The sequence below is a fragment of the Acanthaster planci genome, linkage group LG01, assembly GCF_054643075.1.
Source record: "Acanthaster planci isolate LZ-2023a linkage group LG01, COTS_SCS, whole genome shotgun sequence".
Classification (NCBI taxonomy): Eukaryota; Metazoa; Echinodermata; class Asteroidea; order Valvatida; family Acanthasteridae; genus Acanthaster; species Acanthaster planci.
The window spans coordinates 4,275,949-4,296,142 of record NC_141777.1 but is presented as its reverse complement, the minus strand read 5'-3'; the positions used below and the strand labels follow the sequence as shown (position 1 = coordinate 4,296,142).

Below are 20,194 nucleotides of genomic sequence, written 5' to 3'. Positions count from 1 at the left end.
TGGCTATTGTTTTGGGGATGGGAGGTGGCTACCCTTGCCCACTCGTCCTGGATCCGCCCTTGTCATTATAAAGACGTATTTGGAGACAACGTTGACCCCATGTAGAAAGTGACTGAAAATGGTCTTAAAGTAACAAGTAAAGTTCCGACTCGCAAGTATTTTATTTTCCGATGTAGGTCGATATTTTAGGTTTTTTGGCCTCATTTTTCAGTGGTAAAAACAAATCTAGCTCTAGCGGGCGGGTATTCTGTAATCTACTCCACCTTACGTACACAAAAATGCACCACAATTCATTTTACAAGACACAATCTCGTGGGAAGATTGCGGGCGGGTTTTAATGAGTTATTTTGCATAGTACAGAAGTCCAACTACAACTTTAAAAAAAAAAAAGACAAAGAAAGGTGATTTCGCGCCGTATGACAGGGTTAGCGAAAACATTACAATAGGCAAATTATTAATGATCCAACTGCCCAACCACGGCCCAAGAAACGTCTTTCCAACAATGACTCCACGAAGTTAACTTCGCAGAAAGACGCTTTCGCCTCCAACACGTATTAGAAATGTCCAAATTCCCTTATTATTACTGAATTATGAAGTTTCAAAGATACATGACGAAGGACGCCTCGTCTTCAACTGCCATTGCAGTCTTTTGACTCTTACTGAAAAGTGTAATAGAGTTACGCCACTTATTCCATCTTCTGCAATTGCCGATTTCTCCACAGTTAGATCTGGAATTCTACACTGGTCGTAAACTGACAGAAAGATCTAACAAAGTTGCAAAGGTTTTAAATTAATTTAGAGTTGTTGGGGGGGCTTGCTTTGCTGAATTTTATAAATGACCAAACTTGAGACTTTGTCTTTTTTTCTGAGTGCACCACACTCGATCCATCGCCCAACACGCCTACACTACAACACTGCCTACAAGCACCATCTTAACTCCGACAACTCTTTTTTTTTCTCCAAATGCCGATCATTCCAGTGAGGCTGAGTTGCGATAAAAAAAAAAATTGCTCAAACAACGTACCTCAAGGTTTAGCTACAAGTACAGTATATATGCCTCGGGAATACCCAGGCCATTTCATTCACGTCAACTGAGACTTTTCAAATTCTATATTAAACAACTAAAGTGAAACTTTTAAGATAGTATTGAGCAAAATGTTGCAAAAACTCTAACATTCCATTAGGATAAGAAACACGAAGGGTTGAGCGTATTTATTGTCACTTATAATGCATATGTGTGCATTACAAGCAGTCAAAATAAAAATAAATAAATGAATAAAAATTATAGCATAGACAACACACCTGCTTAGCGGGTTTTCTGAAAGTAAAGATCTTGCAATGGGAGAAAACTAGCATTAAAGCTTACGAGAAAATGACGAGAGCTTCCAACCTTTACACTGACAGAACCGATACTAAAAGGAACAATCACTCTCAAAGAATATATCAATATCACAATGAAAGAAAAGGAACCATTTTACTGCTTGCATTCCAGCTTTTAAACTTTCACTTAAGTATCAATTTTACCTAGCATTTGTATGGATTTTACTGACAATTCCGGGGAAAATGTCTGACATACAATGAACTGCAGTAAAGCGTACAGGCATTGAAAGAAAAGTTTATAAATTCACTACAGACATAAAAAATGAGCCTAACAGAAAATTTCTCACGACTGCTTTGTGGTGATAATGCACAAACAATTGAACAGTGTAAAAGCAAAATGACAATTATCCCATGTCTAGCAGACTTTCTGCACTCCAAATCCCCCCAAAAAGTACACATCATTTAGGTGTATTAAAACCACTCTTACAAAACATCACCGCTGAAGCTGTGTATCTAATTACATGCTGCATTCTAAAATATTAAGATTGTACATATTTGAGTATTTTCAATGTGTACCTGAATTTGCAAGCATTCTTTGATCATTGACAGCTGCTGGGAATCACATCTTGCTTCACAATTCACAGTACAAAATCATTTCTAAACCAAGATTTTTTCTAAAGTGTTATGCATCAACAGAGCAATTACCTTAATGTACTAAGTTTTGGGCGCTATTTTTCAAACAAGTATACCATTTACATTACTCTACTTTGCATCTACCCGATTAATCACCAAATTATGAGCTATATCCAAGGACTCCCGTAACCACATCATAGATAGTAAGGCACGTCTTTAACCTCGGTTTTACAATAATTAAACTTTTTAAAAACTTTATTTGGTATACTTATGATTTAATTATCACATCTTCAATCCTTTTTCTTTCAACTACAAAATAAAATTGTTAAACAGTCACCATCATACACAGTAAATAATCGTCATTTTAGATTTGTTGTTAATCTCGCTTTGTATGCAAACAAAAATATATAACAAACTCATAACCAAAACCAAGCCATCTTTATATCCTCAAAAGAAAAAGCTAAGCTAACCTTAACTACATGTGCTCTCCATGGCTTGGTTTACCTATCAACCATGGAAACCAATCAACTAATTAGCTATAAAAGGCTCCAACTAGGTTTGTAGAAGCGTTGTATAAACCTACATTCAGCTAGAAATGGAGTGATTTTGTCAATGTATACCATGGAGTCTGAAAATTGCTCAATGAAAATGATCTGCAATCTACAGCCCAAAAAAAGCGTACGCTTACAGAGTCACCTGCATGATAAATGTGGCATCGGTGCTGCTCAGTAAGTTATTTTTCGCTGGTCAATGGCACTGTTGTCACAGTACAGTCAACACCTGATGACGTTTCTTAAAACAGATCGCTTTTCCTTTTCTTCAACACAAAGGTTTGCATGAATCTACGGAAACTTAATTGTGCTCTACACAGCGATGACATATTATAGGATTGAGTCAGACATAGTTTACTTTTCACAGCAAAAAATACTTTTTAAACTTGTGAACACAAACTTGGACTTCTAGGACTACCACTTCCCACATTTTCCCTTCTTCCCCTTTGCTCTGAGGACTCTCCAACCTCCCTGGAAATCCAAACTAACTGTCTGGGAAAACATATACACAATTACAAAACGTTACATCCTAATAAAAACACCACAAAGCCTCAGGTAAGGTTTTACTATTAAAAACAAACGTGTATGGCACGGGACTTACACGTATTTGTAACTCATCAATGTACAACTTATAATTAAGTTCCTAGAGAAGACTGATGTTGTCTACAAGTTTGACCAATTGTTAGTATTAAAAAAACAAATATATAATAAAATGTTTTCTTTTCCACTGTATGAATGCCATGCTAAAAGAAGTCTTTGGGAAGCATGATTAAAAGTGACATAAATATTAAAACACTCTAGCGAAACAGCAATTAATTATGTTTCAGTGATGAATTTTATGTATACACATGCACAGAGGCAGATACAAAAAAACACCACCTGAAGTCCTTATTGGGAGTTTTCTTCTCACAACTTATGCCGAACAGAGAAATATGCATCAGCGAAAACATGCAAATGCCATTAACGATGGAATCAATTTCATATCATTCATAAGATCACAGCAGGGTAAAACCACTCCGCAAACCAACTCGTCTAGTATATATGCCAGTTTCTGGTTTCTCGGTGTTTTTATTTTAACTAGTTAAAGCCAAACTGCTCAATGAAATCCTAAACTTAAAACCCTCTAGAATGAAAGAACAGATTTGCTTGGTACTACCATTGAGACAAATATTCTGAATAAGAAAACCAATATACACTTTGTCGCTACAAGGCTAGCTGTTGGTTATCAACTAAAAAGTACCATGAATTCACCACCTGTCATTCTTGTTTAATTTTGAAATGCTCTAGTAATCAACTGCTGGACTACATCCTAGTTGGTATCCTCCTCACAGATCACTCTCCCCATACAAGGCTGTTGAGAAGGACATGTAATCTAGGGCACCTGGGACGGCATCAGGTCCTGTGTAGGGTGCCATTCTTGAAATGCAGTACTCTGCCTGGTCAGGCGGAAGCTCACGGATCAGGTCCTCTTTCAAGATGTAGTTCTACAGAAAGAAAACCCGGCGAGAAAGACTTTGTGACTAACAGTGTATGGGTTAGCAAAGAAAGAAATAACACGACTACTGCGAGTGAAAGGAAGAGAAGACCTTAACATCTTAAAAAGAAAACACATTTCAAAACTTTAAGTGGGAAAGTTTTAAGCTGGTTTCAAATCTAGGAAAAAGACTGGATTTTTGATGGCTTCATCTAACATCACACATCAGGTCCCTTACAGTGATTGATTGCACAAAATGGATCCAAACAATGTCACTGGCGGACAGGGCCGTGCAGGAGAGGAATCAAACCCAGGCTCACAGAACATGTCGGAGAACACCTCAGGAGTGTGACTGGCAGGAATGCTTTAGTGTGGGTATTGTTGAATGTAAGACGCACCATGCCACATAGAGTAATGGCTTCCCCAGCTTAGTGTGAGTGTACACCGGGCACTATAATGCTGATTCCTGTGTGTGATATGCTCAAAATTTCATGTGTCGCTTTGCGGCATGTGCCAGGACCCGGATTTGATTTTAAATTCTTGACAGCAGCGCCCTCCATTGCCCTCCAGCTGCACTTGCCAGGTACATCAGCGTGCGTTACAGGAATGCAATCCAAATTCAGCCTGAACCGGAGACAATAAGCTGAGTACAGGTCACTTTAATTGACAAACTTATATTATCCAACATAGTTACGGTGCAATACAAAATTCAACACAAAAGCTGATGAACTGCAAATGTTTTTTTAACAAAACTTTCACTAGATATCATATCATCTGATTTACACTGTCTGTACATGTCAACAGAGGCTGAGTTCGCGCGGCTTGTTCCCAAATGTTCACAAACAGCTCGATTTGTTGTTTGAGGGTCAGCCGCTCGAATGCAAACAACTGGTTATCGCTGGTAGTTAGTGACAAGCAACATGCAACATGGCGGCGTCCATGTAGGCTCCGTTATTTGAGAGTTAATGTTTGGATGGGCTGAGTTCTTTTCTATGTAAACAGGAACATTCATTTGTGTGACGGAAAATAATTTATGTTAATTTGCAAAGTTCCCATTGTCTATGGCTTTGGAAGCTATCTCTCTACTTTTTGCAAAAATCAAAATCTCACGAGGTTTTCTGTGTGTTCCTGTAAAAAACACTGACAAGGAGGTGATGTGTGATCCTAATCCGAGAACAGTGTTCTTGAGTCGTGTTCCCGACACTCAAGCCCGAGAACAAGAAACCCGTGTCAAGAACTGGCCGCCCGAACTCGACCAGAGATGTACGTGTAGCAAACTCTTCAGAGTTGAGGCAATATTGCCGAAACCAAACTTTTCTTAATAGAGCCTACCTTGTTGCCAGCAAGGACTTTGAAGGAGCCTTTGACTTGCTCTGACGTGTCTGTGTCGGTGGCCTCACGTGACATGTAATCCAGGAAGGCTTCAAACGTGACATAGCCGTCGTGATTGGGGTCAACGCTCTCCATGATGCGATCAAACTCTGGATTTCGGCCAGACTTGTCGTCAGGTGTTGCCATGCCGAGTGACACCAGGCACGACTTGAACTCAATAGGGTCCAGCTTGCCAGAGTGATTCTGTGGGAAAATTTCAATTCATATGGGAAATAGGCTACAAAGCTCTTTAGAGGATTAAAGAACCAGAAATGCAACACAGAATTAAGAAAAAAAAGGAAGAAATTCCAAACAGCATGAGTTTTCAATATTTTCCAAGTTTTAATGGTATGCAATTCAAGTGTATATGAAGAAATCAGCTTGTCTGAGACCTGGAGAATACCGGAATGGCTTCATTCACACCAATACATGCACATATCCGTCGTTTTTTAAAGGACACCGCTGGTAAGAATCAATTCTCATATCATCTGAATTGCACACTCGAATTCTGTGACCACTAGGTATTTTGAAGAGGTAACAACAATTGATGTGTCCCCCTGAACCCAACATGAATGTTCATATCCCCCATCTACTTTGTTACGAGAACAACTTTGTGAACAGCGTGCTGACTTGCAATCTACTTCTGGTTCCTCCTGTCAAGTTCCAAATACCATGGTGGACCCAGCGAACATCATCTTACTTTGCCACATCTGCTCTTGTTTGGCTCAAAGCTTGCCTTTGCCAATATTCAATGGTGAACACTACTGACTTTGTGTGGCAGCCACACCAGGACACTTTTTTCTGCCTTTCAAAATTAAATATACAGAGGACTCTCCGTACTCGGATAACTGACCAATCAATCAGAAACCGTGCAAAACAGACTAGATAACAATGGAACATCACAGCAGGGTGCGGCAGAGGTTGATTTGAAGAGGGTGAACCCTTTTTGGTTTTCAAAGAACTTGACAAGTCTTTTATCTCTGACAAATTACCCCCCCCCACCTTGTCAAAGTGGTTGAAGGACTGTCTGTACTCCAAAAACTGCTCCTCCGTGATACCCTTGGAATCCCTGGTCAAAATCTGGTTCTCCAGCTCGTTAATCAGTCGCCTGACTGTAGTCATCAGCTGCTCGTAGCCAACGCGAATTGTCTGGTTTCACAAAAAACAAAATGAGGGGATCACATTACAAACTTTCAGAACTAGCCAGCTTGCTGGATAACATATGAATATTCATAAACCAACATATACTGGATAAGTCAAAGCGGTTTGGTATGGAACCGGTCAATTGTCGGTATTTTTTCGCCTGCCACAGTGCATTCTATGCTGATCACGGCATGGACCGGAAGAAAAAAGGACAGCTGCCAAGATTTACAACCCGTCGCCTCACCGCAAGAACCATTGTGATGAAAAGACGTTTCATTCAGCTGCAAGAGATCATCATTTTAATAGATTCGGAAAACGCCAGCCAGGATTTTATGACCTCTCCTAACGGCAGAGTTTTTACTTACGTGGATTAATATTAGTTGGTGCGTTGCAAATGCACCGATAGTACCGGGGTTATAAACTGGTATCCACTGGATCCCAGGTATCGGGCGAGGTTTACTATTCGCGGGGCTGTACATGTATTTCTTTGGTTCTCAGTCTCTCACGTGCTCTGTAACAGTTTCAGAGAAAAATATAACCGTCGGCTGAACAATAAACAACACATAAGCCATGAGCCTCACCTCCATGGTATATTTGGTGTGCTCATTTTCAAAGATCATAGCTTCTTGTACAGATTGGTTAAACATCTCCAGTTCGTCCATGTGACACTTGTAATCAACGACCTGAGCAGAATAAAGAAAAGAAAGAGAGTTTACATCCTGTAAAAATTACAGCACACACAAGCAAATTTCATTAAAGACCCTTGCTTGAAACAAAGTTGTCTGATTGGAGATACACTGAAGCGCCGGGTGCGAGAACTAAACTTAATCCAGCTTTGTGTAGAAGCATCCATTTAGCAGTACAACACTGTGAATAACTACACGGCGAGTGACAACTGGGTATGCCGCCAATATTGGTTGCATGCCAAATTTAAATCAATTGAATTTAATTTACTGCTACCTAGCATGCTTGATATAAAACATTGTTTTTGTGTCGGGGATGTCAACTTTTGTACAGTGCAGCCTAGCTGTTCTGAATATAACGAAGTTGGTAAAGCAGTATTTCAGAACAGTGATTTCTGGTCACTGACAAACCTGGCTCATTCTCATGCATGTCATCCTACTTCACAAATGTGTGGATTTTTGGACAGCACTCGCACTTAAAACTGGCTAACTTGCTAAACTTCATATGGATAATGCTGAAATCTCTGCATTTGTTTAATGAATGTTTCTCTCCTGCCATGTGTCATCTGGGTTTGTTTAATTGCACAGTGGAGTCAAGTTTTCTTGAGTCATTGGGAAAATAAAATAAATCCCATGCGACATGCAGTATGTTTACACTGGTTCCCTACAGCTCTTGTCAAAATAATTCCCAATTCCAGATGGAAAGTAACGTGCATTAATCGACTCATACTACCCATGAGATTCTTTTGCTGTCCCAGGATGCAACTGTCAGTCAGACAATTCATTGCATTATACATGTATGTGGCTATCTCATGACTTACATCCTTTTCGATCCTCTTGAGGCTTGCCAAGCTTTCTTCCAGGACACCGTGCTCCATATGCAAGTTGTTAACCTTCATTGTCTGCCCTTCGATCCAAGGCCCTACCACGTTGGCCTTCTTGGCAAACTGGTAGCGCAGACGCTCGTTGGCTGTTTGCGACAACACTCAGGAAAAATTACTCACTTTTCTCCCTTTTACCAGCTGTTTCTCCTAAGTTAGCCTCAATTTCAACCTAGAAATACATGTAAGGTCACCTACTGCTGTTTGCAACTATGAAATCTTTGGAAAAATTATTACGTCAGAGTCAGTGCTTTTAAACAAATGTTTGCATGCCTTCTGAAACGTACAATTTTGTTTCTCCACAATACCTATAATTTTCATCAGATTTGTGCAAATCCATGTTTCACGTTGAGACGGCACATCAGATGCGAGTGGAAGAACTTGTTTTTCATAATGCAAGGATACATTCTTGCTTCAGCAGCTCAGTTTGGAGGGCCTGGTCTCTTTCTGGAACTAGTTTTAGTACTTCTTGCCACTTGGAGACAATATCCTGAATAAATTCATCAAGCAAGAAGTTATTTCTGGGTAAATTCGTCAAGGAATAACTCCTCAATCATACATTGATGAAGAATGCGCAATTCATTCAATGAAGTAGGATAAGGGTAGACAAACTGAAATCGTTTACATCTATAATTCACCAGCTTTGTGTCAACAGATTTGGAAAGTATGGCATTTCTTGGAAATGATGTACAAACACAGTATTGACCTTTAGGAAGATTAAAATTAAAATGTTCATTCAAAAGAATATCTTTGGTAATTGGTACATGTAGGTCCACATACCTGTACAGTGAGCGTCGTGTAAGGGTTTGACTTGTCCATGTTCAGGTCGTGTTCAGCAAACAAGTTCTTGATCTTGTTGCCAATCTCTACGAGTTCATCAAAGGCAGCCTGGGCGTCGTTGAGGGTGGCCTTGAACTCTTCGTGGGGTTGGATCAGACCCTGTCAGGGTGGAAAACACATCAATCCATGTTACCATATTGGCCTTCAAGCTTGAACAAAGTCAAGAGAATACCGTAATAGAGTATCAAAGTGTGACGTCATTTAGAACCAGTAAAAAATGCCGTGCAAACGAATGGAGTACCTACATGTTGGTTCATGCGGTGGTTCTCGCTCTAATGTCTTTTATGCATAACTGTGCGCATGACGTAGTCACTCGGTACTCTACATCTAGCTGGGCGGGATTTCCATTATTAACTCGTTGGGCCAACAAGCGGCACTAGAAAAGTCTGCAACCACGGCTTTATGTGCACACAATCCTTTCAACCATCTTTAAACGCCTGACTAAATTCCTGACATCTGTTGCTAGGTCCTTGGTCACATGCCACTGAATAACGTGTTCTCATTCTAATGGAAACGGTATGTACTCGCAAATGAAGTGATGCTGTTGTCATTCAAATATTTTCAGCACCTATGGAGTTTGTTTTCCTCGGCAAATCAAGCAGCCTCTCCGAGAGGTAGAAAATTCTACAGAATGTACCCCTCTGTTACAAAAAACATCCAAACAGTGGTCCAAAAGAGAGAACAGTCTATGGAATACTCAAAAACCAGAATTGGAAGCCGTCAGTGCCGTGGTTCAGGAGCAGGTAGCATATACACACTGAATACGTCAGCAATCAATAGGTTCATATATGGCAGGACTGCTGTACAGTCCAATGTAAAGCGATCCTCTAGTCACTGTTCGCTTGAACAGCTTGCGACTTGGCTCAAGACTGGATGAGAAACTGATGAGTTTGTGAAGGATTTGACGGCAGCCTAAACGCTTGCATTGGTTAGAAGATGGATCCCAGGTGTAAAGCACCAGCATGTAAATCAACCAACTGGTAATATTTTTGTCATTTCACACCAGTTGAATCCTTGAGCCAGCTTAACTCTCCTATGCAAAAGATGCGTTCTTGAGAAATTTATTCTATCAGTCAAATTAGTCAAATGACAACTCTGTGTGTGTGATCTGTAGAAAATCAAGTGGAAGGAATTTTTGACGGTCTATGACTGTTACAGCAAAATGACGGTTGAAGACCCTTCTGCCGAAAACCAAACTGACTTACTCTGATCTCGTCAACAGTGTGCACACTGAAGACGTCAACCAGGTCCTCGCTGGCTCCCTCCATCCAGTTGTTGAACGGTGCAGCTTTCTTGGCAAAGTCTAAGAACAGGCTGTCGACTCTCTGCAACAGGTCTTGGATTTTCTGGAGAAAATGGGAGAGAAATTAATATTTGTACTCCTCAATTCAACTGCAGCAACATTCATTACTGAGCTATGAATCTCAGGTCACTAAACATTAAATTTTTCAGAAAGTCATAGGGAGAAAAAAAGGAACAATAAATTGTTTGAAGTGTTTCATGGTATTCTTAGTGTTTCTGTGAAACAAGAAATGTACTCTAACTGGAAATTTTTGAGTCTTGTTTTGCTTCACTGATGTGTAGGTCAGACCAACCAAGAAATTGAAAGCTTTACCGGGGGATTTTTACACAGAAATAGTACACATTTTGCCATGATTTTGTCTCCATTTCTCAAACACACACAAGATTAACTTCCACTTCTTTTTAGGGCATTTCAAGGACTAGAGGACCTCTTCAGATCTCTACAAAATATTTCTCCAGATTTGAGAGACTTTTTATATATGTACATGTACATGTAGCTACTAACTGTAAACTTGGCTTTGTAATGTGTCATTCCTCAAAGATCCCCAGAATAAGGCGGTGTTCAAAATGAGTCTCCTGAGTTACGACTGTGTCTACTGCTATTGTCTTCCTGCATAGTTCCAACGGAGCAAAGACCTACAATCCTGGTCAACATTGTTGGGTCACTTGGCAATAACCTTATGCTCCCAGGCTCCCCAATACTTCAGTCAATGTTGTCATGTCGAGCTGGAGTGCAGACCGTGCAGCGAGAACCAACACTGAAAGGGGGTCTAGGAGTGGGGGGGCCTAACAATATTTGTCCAGGATTGTAGACCTACATGAAACTCCGATTCCGATGTAATGTAAACTTTGACTTCAGCGGAAAATAACGTTTGGCTACAGTAACCGCTAATCAGGTGGCTTCCATGTAATTCCTATACACGTGTGCATAATTTCCAGCCAGAGCCTAATAATTGACATGTGACCTTACTTCCAAAGTTTGTCTGCGTGTCGAGGTAAGGTTACCCAGTCGGTCCCACTGATCGCAGATAGCCTGGCACCGCGAGTTGATGGGTACTATGTCATGGTACTCCAGGAGACTGGGGAGAACAAAGGGAGGAATGAACACATTTACCTGTTTACTGGGTCAGGGGACTAGACGTGTTGGAATACAGACGTTATGAGGACCCAAAACATCATGGGGACAAATTCTGTACCCACAGGTATGTCCTGACTTTCCTTCGAAAAAATAAATTGTCCCTTTAACCCTCCTATGGTTTAACAGCACAGATGTGCATGAATGCCAACAGTCACTCTTGTGCATGTGTTTTCTACATGGTTCAGTGAGCATACGGTTGGTTGCCAGCACAAAATGACACAGGCTCTTTGGTGCAGTCCTCTTCACTGCAGTTGGTTTACTGCACAATGACGCACATGAAACAGTGAAGCACAGTTGTTGGACAGCACAAAAGTGCAATCTGATATTCCTATGAGGGACTCTTGGTGCAGTGCACAATATGACACAGCTGTGCATCTTTGTGCAGTTGACTGATTGACCCAAAGAGTGAGGGTTAATGAATGAAAGGCATTCCCTGAATCCAAACCAAACACACACATAATGCAGGATAAACTGTAAGTATGGCAGTGTACTGGCTGGAAAACAGATTGCCTGTCTTCTGTACATGAATTTTGTTATTTATACATCCATTAATTTAATACACATTGCCTCTGCAACACTATGTTTGCCTTCATCATTAGCAACACCAAACAGTGACTGGATGCAGCCAAAGAAACCAACATGTAGCTGTTGAGGCTTGGCTTGCCTGCATTATTCCTTAAAGCATGAGATTGATAGTGACGGTGGGTGGGAGCTCTTACTTCATTTCTTGAGCGATCGCTGCGATCTGTTCCACGCGATCTTGGTGGGCAGCCAGGTCGCTCTCGAAAGCCTCATGTTTCTTCTTCAGAGCCTGTCGAATCAATCGTAGCAATCAGGAAAAAAAAATTAAACAAGCAAAGCAACCACAACAGACATACAAATATCGGCCTACTCAATGTAACATGTAAACTGTAATGACCACTGCCTGCTTTTTGAATTTCTAATAACGTACTGAATAGCTAAATCCCTAATTTGCAGATTTTTGGAACTAAATCAAGGCAAGCTTCGTGCTTGTACTTCTCCCAATTAACTGAATCAATTCCAAGAGGAAGCTGACGAAGATATATGAAGTAATGCCCTTACTCCGAGTGCCAACAAATATGCTTCCAAAGGCCGGCGACAATGTGAAAAGTTAAACTGCTGTCCCATTCTTAAATATTACATAAGTCCATAAGACTATGATACATTTAAAAAGGGGCTGTCTTCAAGCTCAGTAGACGAGATTCAGCATGTTACAAAGAAAAAAGGGAAATTCTATCCGCCTTTCAGTGAAGATATCAGGAAATGAAAAAGCTTTCAAGATCTTCTTCACAGCAAATCATATGGTGACAATAGTACACTAGTGAAGGCCTAAAACCTTTTTTCATTGACTAGGAAAACAAACGGCCAACTCACGTAGATTTCATTAAGCTTGACTCCAGAGAAGTCGCTATCCTCCAGCTCTGGTTCCTTGCCTTCTGCCCAAGCCTCATGGATGTCGCACTTGTGACGGAACTTCCTTGCCAAGTGATCCAGCCGTTCCAGTCTGGGGAAAACCAAGGGAAAATAACAGATTCAGAGACTTTGATTACATTTATTATATTTATATTTATTCTACTTGCACCGACTTTTATATTCAACAAATCAACATCAGAATTTCTATTAAAAATCCTACTGGTGCTCTGATGCTGATGATCTTTCTTCTGTTTACAAACATTGACAACCAGTATTTGCAGAAAATTCCATCCTTGTTTGGCACCAGCTTTTGCCTCAAATTGCAATTTTGCTCCATTTTTTTACAGAGGGAATCATCATTACGTACCGGGTATTCCACAGTGTACTATATTTGTGGTGCTTTATATTATTACCATTCTAAGGGAGATTTTGACTACTTTCTCAATCATTTTGCCTGTTGTACGGATGACCAGCTGTGCTTTGCCAAAACCTACGAGTACCATGTAGCAAAAGAAAGGTCTTTATACCACATCTAGAGAGACTGGCTTGAATGGCGCGTCGTCTGCGGGAAAATGTGATCATGAGACCTCATGTTTTTTTTGTCTCGGGATCAAGGAATGACGAACATATCAAAAACAAGGCGGAAACTTCCAATTGAAGCATTCTTCATCATGATAAGAGACTCACAAACACCGCTACGTTTTCAGTCAAAATGTTTCCACAACATTTATCTTGCTCTAGATAACGACGTGTGATGGCTATCTTCTGGTGGATGGGGGAGGGGGGGTGGACAGCAGGGAGGGGTTACCTTCTCATCTCTGCCAGCAGCCAATCCTCAAAGCCACGTTCGGACTGCTCCAAACCTTTCCATGCTTTTGCAATGTCCTGTCAAATACCAAAGTACATGTGCCGGGTACAGTATGCATGTATATAGATGTCCATATATGTAAAGCCTCTACTGGTTAAGAAGATTTAAGTATTTGCATAATTCCATTTAAAAATGCTAAATTATTTCAGGTAAGTATTGGCCTGCTTGTCCTCTAAGAGGCAAATCTGTCAACTTATGAATTACTTTTTTTTCAAAATAGTAATCCTCGATACACTTCAAGGTATGAATGTTACTTTACCAAGATATCTGGATCAAATCTAACTTAGGTTTATTTCTTCTAACCATTCATAATTTCAAGTTGAGTTTGTCAAAACTGACTTCAGTGAAAAAATGAATTAATGTTGGGTTTCATATGTACCTGCAATGCACAATGGATAGAATTCCTGTACTCAAAAAAAGTTCAGGACCACGTTTTTTCTTAACTTGTAATTTTTCCCAAGGAATGAGTGGGGCATAGTTCTTTCATTTTTTATTTGTTGAGACGGTGCTCTCATTGGAATAAAAAACTTTGATGTGCAATGATGCAGGAGATATTCAGTAGTTTAAGTATCTCATAAAAAAAGTATACACAAAATAAAAAGTGGTCCTTAGCTTGTTTTGAGTAGCGTACATTAATCATCACTTCCCCAAGCCACTTATAATAACTAATTAAGTAGACTGAAAGCTTGAACAGATATGCCATTTTGGCATTCAGTAGGGACACGCAAGGGAGTGACTTTGGGCACTTTTGGGGAGGATGTACCCAGATGTTTGTATGTACCGGTACATGTAAAGCTGTTCCTATTCCAGACTTGTAACACGTACATGTAATTCTCTCTACACAAGTTCCTTGTCACAACATTGACTACGAGTACCTATTCTGATTAACCATTGAATCTGACAACTGCTATGTCACCACTATCTCAGCCCTTGGGCTGGCTGCCAGCAAAGCCTGGTTGAGGCTTATTTTTGTGGGTCATCCAGGGTATCAATACGCTCCAGGATACCACTATCCCATGACAATAAATCGAAGTATAAAGGCAACACTGGGCAGCTGGGAAATTGTGGCTCTTTACTAGTTCCTTGTTTCAGTTCCTCGTTAGAAACAATAAACACAGCAGAGATACCAACCAGGACGTTCCTTTTTTGCGGACTGAGAAAGCAATACGGTGTTTAAGTATAATACACAAAATACTGTGTTGCTCAAACAGACTTTCAACTATGGCCATGAGAAAGATTTGCAGGGGACCACCTCATTTGCAAATCTTTTGTCAGTAGCTCTGCATACTTGAATATTCTATCAGATCAGTCCTGACTGCAAAAGCATTCAGGCAAGAAATCTTCCTGTATGTTTCCAAATTGATCACTCTGCTGGTGCACAATAGCAAAATTTCTTTTATTTATTTTGAAGGGAAGGGAGAGCACCTGCAAACTCAGGCTCAACATATTTTGGAAGTCTGGAATAATTAAGGTGAGAATTCAAATTGTTACGTTTCTGTGCAATCGGATAACACAGGATACCAGATTTTATTCAAACTTAACTTGCAAGTGGCTTATTGCTTTGTTTCACCAAGTGAACTGAATTTCTACAGCATAAGTAACCAGAGAATTTCGCAAGGACTCACCCTCTGACCAGCCATTAACAAACACACAATTTCAGAAATGCCTTGAAGGGTGTAGTTGAACATGGGCTACAGGAAAACTAAAAACTGGGCATTTTCTTCCAGGTTTCAAAGCTAATTATTTTCACTCACTTATTTCTTTTGCTATGTGTACACTCTCAAGCAATTACACCAGTGTTATGGATGGCAGCCACACTGTGATTTGACTGCCTAAGGCCAGATCAGGCCTTTGTTTAGCATTTGACCCTATTAAAATGTTTTTGATAACATCTAGAAATATTACATGTCTATACAAAGTAACAATACCTTTTATTAACCTTTGACCACTGCAATAACCGGAGGGGGATTTTCCACAGGTCCAAGGTTAATAAAAAGTACAATATGGACATGTGTACGTGTAAAAAACACTGCTCACATGCAAAGCATGAGCACATGCATGCACTGTAAGCACTAGACAATATTCAGGAGTGCTCTTGTGCACTGTGGAAGGGTGATCCACACAGTGGAACACATGAACGAACCAATCATCGCAGAACAATCTATGTAAGGGTGCAAAAAGTTTCCCCAAGAGATTTTCGGATGTGAACAGAGCAAACGGACAGGACTGTTTTCATTATCGGGATTTTGTGTGTGTAAATGCCGCGTATCAGTACATATGCCACACATGATATACATATATGTACAGTGCACTACGCTAGAACTAAATACGAGAACAGTCACGACAGTGGGCCTAGGACTTGATTAATGTGTCACCTACCGAGACCAATTTGCCTTCCTGTGGGATGTAGGCCGGTCTATTGCTGAGACGAAGCTTGGTCTGCAGAGTGTTGTAGTTCGACTCCAGCTGCCCCTTCTCTTCCGTCTTGGGGGGCTTCTCTTTGCCGCGGTAGTTGCGGAACTCATCCAGTTTGTCCTAGCAGCACCAGAGAGTCAGAAGTTAAGAAACTCTGACTTCTCCCCGTTTGGCAAAAGATACAGATATTGCTCTGGGAAAGATAATGGCTGTTACAATACATGCGATGAAAGAGATTTGTGAGACAGCGGTTCCAAACGAAACTTAAGCACTTGACCTCAAGTAGAGATCAATTGTTATTTCATCACAGCCTGATTCTGACTTCTTCATGAAGACAATATGCGAACCTAACACCTGTATTTCAGCTGTAACAAGGCATTTTGGGGGCTCCTGTCCTTTGTTGGATCAGAACATCTGCTTTATATACACATACTCTACTAACAAGCAAATTTTAAGTAGGTAGATGTGGTGATTGGGTCAACGGAAACTGAATAATTACCCAGATTAAGTGGTCTTAGAAGTGTAATTTAACACCTCCAGAACTACACAGTTAACCACAAATGCAGATTGTTTACATCTTCCAATAAAAGAGAAGAAGTGAACTGCAGAGTATGTGTCTGTGACCACTCTGAAAATGATGCTTGATTTGCCTCCTGATCAAATGATGGAAACGTGCAAATACCTGAACAGCAGGCAGACTGTTTTCTGCCAGAGTTCTGTCTTCCAGCCATGGACGCTTACGCTTTATCCAATCCAGCAACTGCAACAAAAATTATGGAACAAATTTGAAGTTGACGGCCATGATAAACACACCAAACGCACTATAATAATTGAGTAGCCAATTGTTTTTCTCCTGAAAAGCATTACATGCCGGTCCAAACTGGAAGAATCTTGGACTTCAGTGACCAGTGTACAGTGGAGAATTCCATTGATATTTGGGTGAAATACCTACACGTACATACCAGAGTTCTCGTGGTCATCTTTGCCCAACTCTCAGAAGGCATGAGTACCTAATCCAAGGTCAGTTAAATCTTGTATTTACCATAATCTCACACTTGAAATACCAAGATGATGGGAAAATAACCCCGCCAAGAATGAAATGAAAACGGGCTAGTACAAACATTTAGCAAAATATTTTACTGCCTGTACTTTCTTAACTGATTCAGTTCAACCACCAACCCAACACAGAAGTCCATTCACGTACTTGTTCCAGACAGGCAGGGGAGAGATTGGAGGGTAATGACATATCCAGGAAACAATGATCAAGGGGTTTGGTCATGGCCCTTCAGCAGTGTAGGGTGTATGCTTGCTTGAAGGCATCCCTTAAAATGCCTATTTATTATGATCTGTATCAACCATGTCAACTTTGATGTGTGAGAACACCATAAAGGTAAACTTGGGAATTTCTAGATTTTAAAAGAGATTGCTTGAAAAATCCTCAAATCAGGAAAATCATCATAAAAAAATCCTGAAATTTGGAAAAATCCTGACAAATCTCACTTCTTGGACAGGTTTTCTAAAATGCCAAGGCACCACAACCACAGTCCTTTTACAAAGATGGACTTTTCAAATAAGGACGCTCGATAATCGTTTGCTCAAGATTTGTTCAACATTTCTACCACTTCATTACTGTCTGAAATTCTGACACTGTCATGGCGTGATTTTGGTCTGTTGTGACTGAGGTTGCTGCAGGACCCCTCACACGCTCAACCTCCATGGACTTGTTGGTGCCTCTGGTATGCATTCTAGCTCAAGCAGAATCCCTCGAGAGTGGGGATGGAGTACATGTCACCTGGCACTGCATACAGAATTCACCCAAATGTGTTTAACCCCTTCTCGACGACGGGAATGTCTTTCCGAAAGCCGACTCCAAGAATTCCAGCCTCGCTTGGCCACGAAGGCCACCTGCCAAACTGCAAATTCTCGGTTTGTGGCCCAGCGTGCTCTGCACACTTTGAATTACACGGTGAAAAGGCTGATTGTTTGGTAGCATGCAGCTCTACTCAAGCTTCCACATTCCCATTGCCTCTTTTCAAAGTGGGGACTATTGTGAAGCTAGTGATTATGATGCAAATTTGTTCCTCTCATTTCTGGGCTAAACACAAAGACCAATTACCATATACACAAGAGCCAGGGTTTGCCTTCTTTCACCGTGTTCGCTCGAGCGTGGGCCGAAAATAATAGCTGAAAAGTGGGCCGAGGATCTCAATTTTTATGGCGTGTCTTAACGCGTCCTCCCGTGAAGGGGTTAAATGTCCTCTGTGAAATCCCTGTGTGTTCGCATGTCACCTGATGCGAAGTGGTTAGTTCCAAGCCAATTTTCAAAGTGTCTCCTGTGGCACTCCCCATTCCCCAATCTTACCCTAATGTCTTACCCTCAAGACATTAGCAGTGTGTATAGCCCAACTGAAAAGTCTTTACTTACATCACTAGCAAGTCGATCATATTCATCCATTAGTCGCTCATTGTCTTGGTTCAATCTCAGTACTCTGCACAAACGGTTGGCTGCATTCTCTGCCTGTATAATTCAATCAAACATCAAGGCAACGAAATTAACATACATGTACGAGCATGACCAAAATTCAGCTGTTTGTGGTAGGTGTGATTTTTTTGGAGCTTCATTTTGACACCTTTATCAAGATAACTTGAGGCAGAGCATCAAACATTATAAAGGTCCATGTGCAACCACATTTGCATGTATATCTAAGTCCATTCTCAGTCATGTATTTGGAAACAGACCAATATAAACATCCCAGTACACTTCAGTTAGCAATGAAACCTGTATTTATGTACATGGCAACAGCTCTGGGGCTACTCATTTGATTTCTAAACCTAATGACCTTTCTCTGAATGAGGAACTCTTTGAAATAATTTTTTTTTTACAAATTTGCAGAATAAGTAAATGATCTGATCAAACTGTTTACTTTGACTGTTCAATACACCGTTGGTCCACAAAGAGATTTGTTTTGATAGAAGTCAGCACAACATTAAAAGAGATCTGATATTCTGTTGGCATTTAAGTCCCGCCCCCCCGCAGATAGCTAAAAACTAATCATTCCTCATTGACCTGGGAGAATTCATGTGTTTTCTTGCTTTAAAAAGTGTGAATGCAGGCTCAAAGTCATCCATAAAGTTTTCAAGAGTGCTCCGAGTCAAGCCAGAGGAACATACCTGCTGAGCTCCAGCAAACGCATGGTAGTAGCAGGAGACATAGGTCATGATGGAACGTTCATCAGGCTTGACACTCTCCACGATATCTGCACAAAGTGACCAACATTAAGGTGTAGGTGAGACCCCTTAGGACCAACACAAGGCTCGACAGGATTGTCACAAGACGGACACAAGAACACTGGTCAGAACTCAAGTCACAATCTATTCAAATGAACTGCAATGGAAGCATTCTTGTTACACCGTTCACCGTTACTTGCGACTGTGTATGGTCATGTGATTGTCTTGACCACAACACTGACCATTACCTGGACAGCCACGATGCCAATGACACAATTCTAAAAATCCCTTTTTTCCCCCAGGTACATGACATATGTAGTCACAAAAGCTTCCTCAAAAGAATTAAATCAAACAAAATTAAATTTAAAAGTGGTCACTCTCTAAAGAATCAACAGACACGTGGTCCTTCTTTCAAGAATCAACAGACATGGAGGACTACGAAACCTACGATCAGCATCCAACATCTTGGGAATGTCCAGGTACTTCTCTGCCACTTCGAAGGCAAGCTCCAAATTCTTCCTGGGGTCATCCTACATACAGAGATTCAACGGACAAAGTTTGTTAGAAACTGTCACCTTTTGCAGTTTTACGTGGCTGACAGCTACATGCAGCAGCTCACCTCAGGAACTGAGCCAAGGAAAGTGTACCCACTGATAGACTTCAAGTCTTTCATTTCACTTTGTATAAACTCATCGGATCCTTCTTTCCCTTTCAATTTTGATATCAAACTGCAGAACGAGCCTGCAGCTTTCAGTTGATTTCCTGGTTTCAGTGAAGCACTTTCTAATAACAAAGTGAATCAGACCTGAATCTACGTGTGAATGTGTTTATAACATGAAGTTTTAGGGTCGTAACAGAAATGTACCAATACTGTAAAATATTGAGACTGGCCTTGTCTTCCTCCTCTGTTGAA

The 20,194-nt window shown here is 40.6% G+C and overlaps 1 protein-coding gene across 3 annotated transcripts in view; it reads right to left on the bottom strand.

Annotated features, from left to right (window-relative positions):
• Positions 1-310: 310 nt before the first annotated feature.
• Positions 311-20,194, bottom strand: part of LOC110981963 (alpha-actinin, sarcomeric-like) — a 43,274-nt gene continuing 23,390 nt past the window's right edge. For all 3 annotated transcript variants that reach the window (XM_022240031.2, XM_022240030.2, XM_022240029.2), the window contains exons 6-22: positions 19,730-19,811; positions 19,225-19,310; positions 18,479-18,571; positions 16,736-16,813; positions 16,018-16,173; positions 13,579-13,655; positions 12,732-12,861; positions 12,056-12,147; positions 11,169-11,277; positions 10,102-10,242; positions 8,837-8,995; positions 8,462-8,546; positions 7,997-8,145; positions 7,074-7,175; positions 6,352-6,498; positions 5,311-5,553; positions 311-3,988 (exon numbers count right to left, since the gene is read on the bottom strand). In XM_022240031.2, coding sequence (XP_022095723.1) covers positions 3,830-3,988; positions 5,311-5,553; positions 6,352-6,498; positions 7,074-7,175; positions 7,997-8,145; positions 8,462-8,546; positions 8,837-8,995; positions 10,102-10,242; positions 11,169-11,277; positions 12,056-12,147; positions 12,732-12,861; positions 13,579-13,655; positions 16,018-16,173; positions 16,736-16,813; positions 18,479-18,571; positions 19,225-19,310; positions 19,730-19,811 — 2,088 coding nt within the window. In that variant the 3' untranslated portion in view covers positions 311-3,829. The remainder of the gene's footprint in view (positions 3,989-5,310; positions 5,554-6,351; positions 6,499-7,073; positions 7,176-7,996; positions 8,146-8,461; positions 8,547-8,836; positions 8,996-10,101; positions 10,243-11,168; positions 11,278-12,055; positions 12,148-12,731; positions 12,862-13,578; positions 13,656-16,017; positions 16,174-16,735; positions 16,814-18,478; positions 18,572-19,224; positions 19,311-19,729; positions 19,812-20,194) is intronic.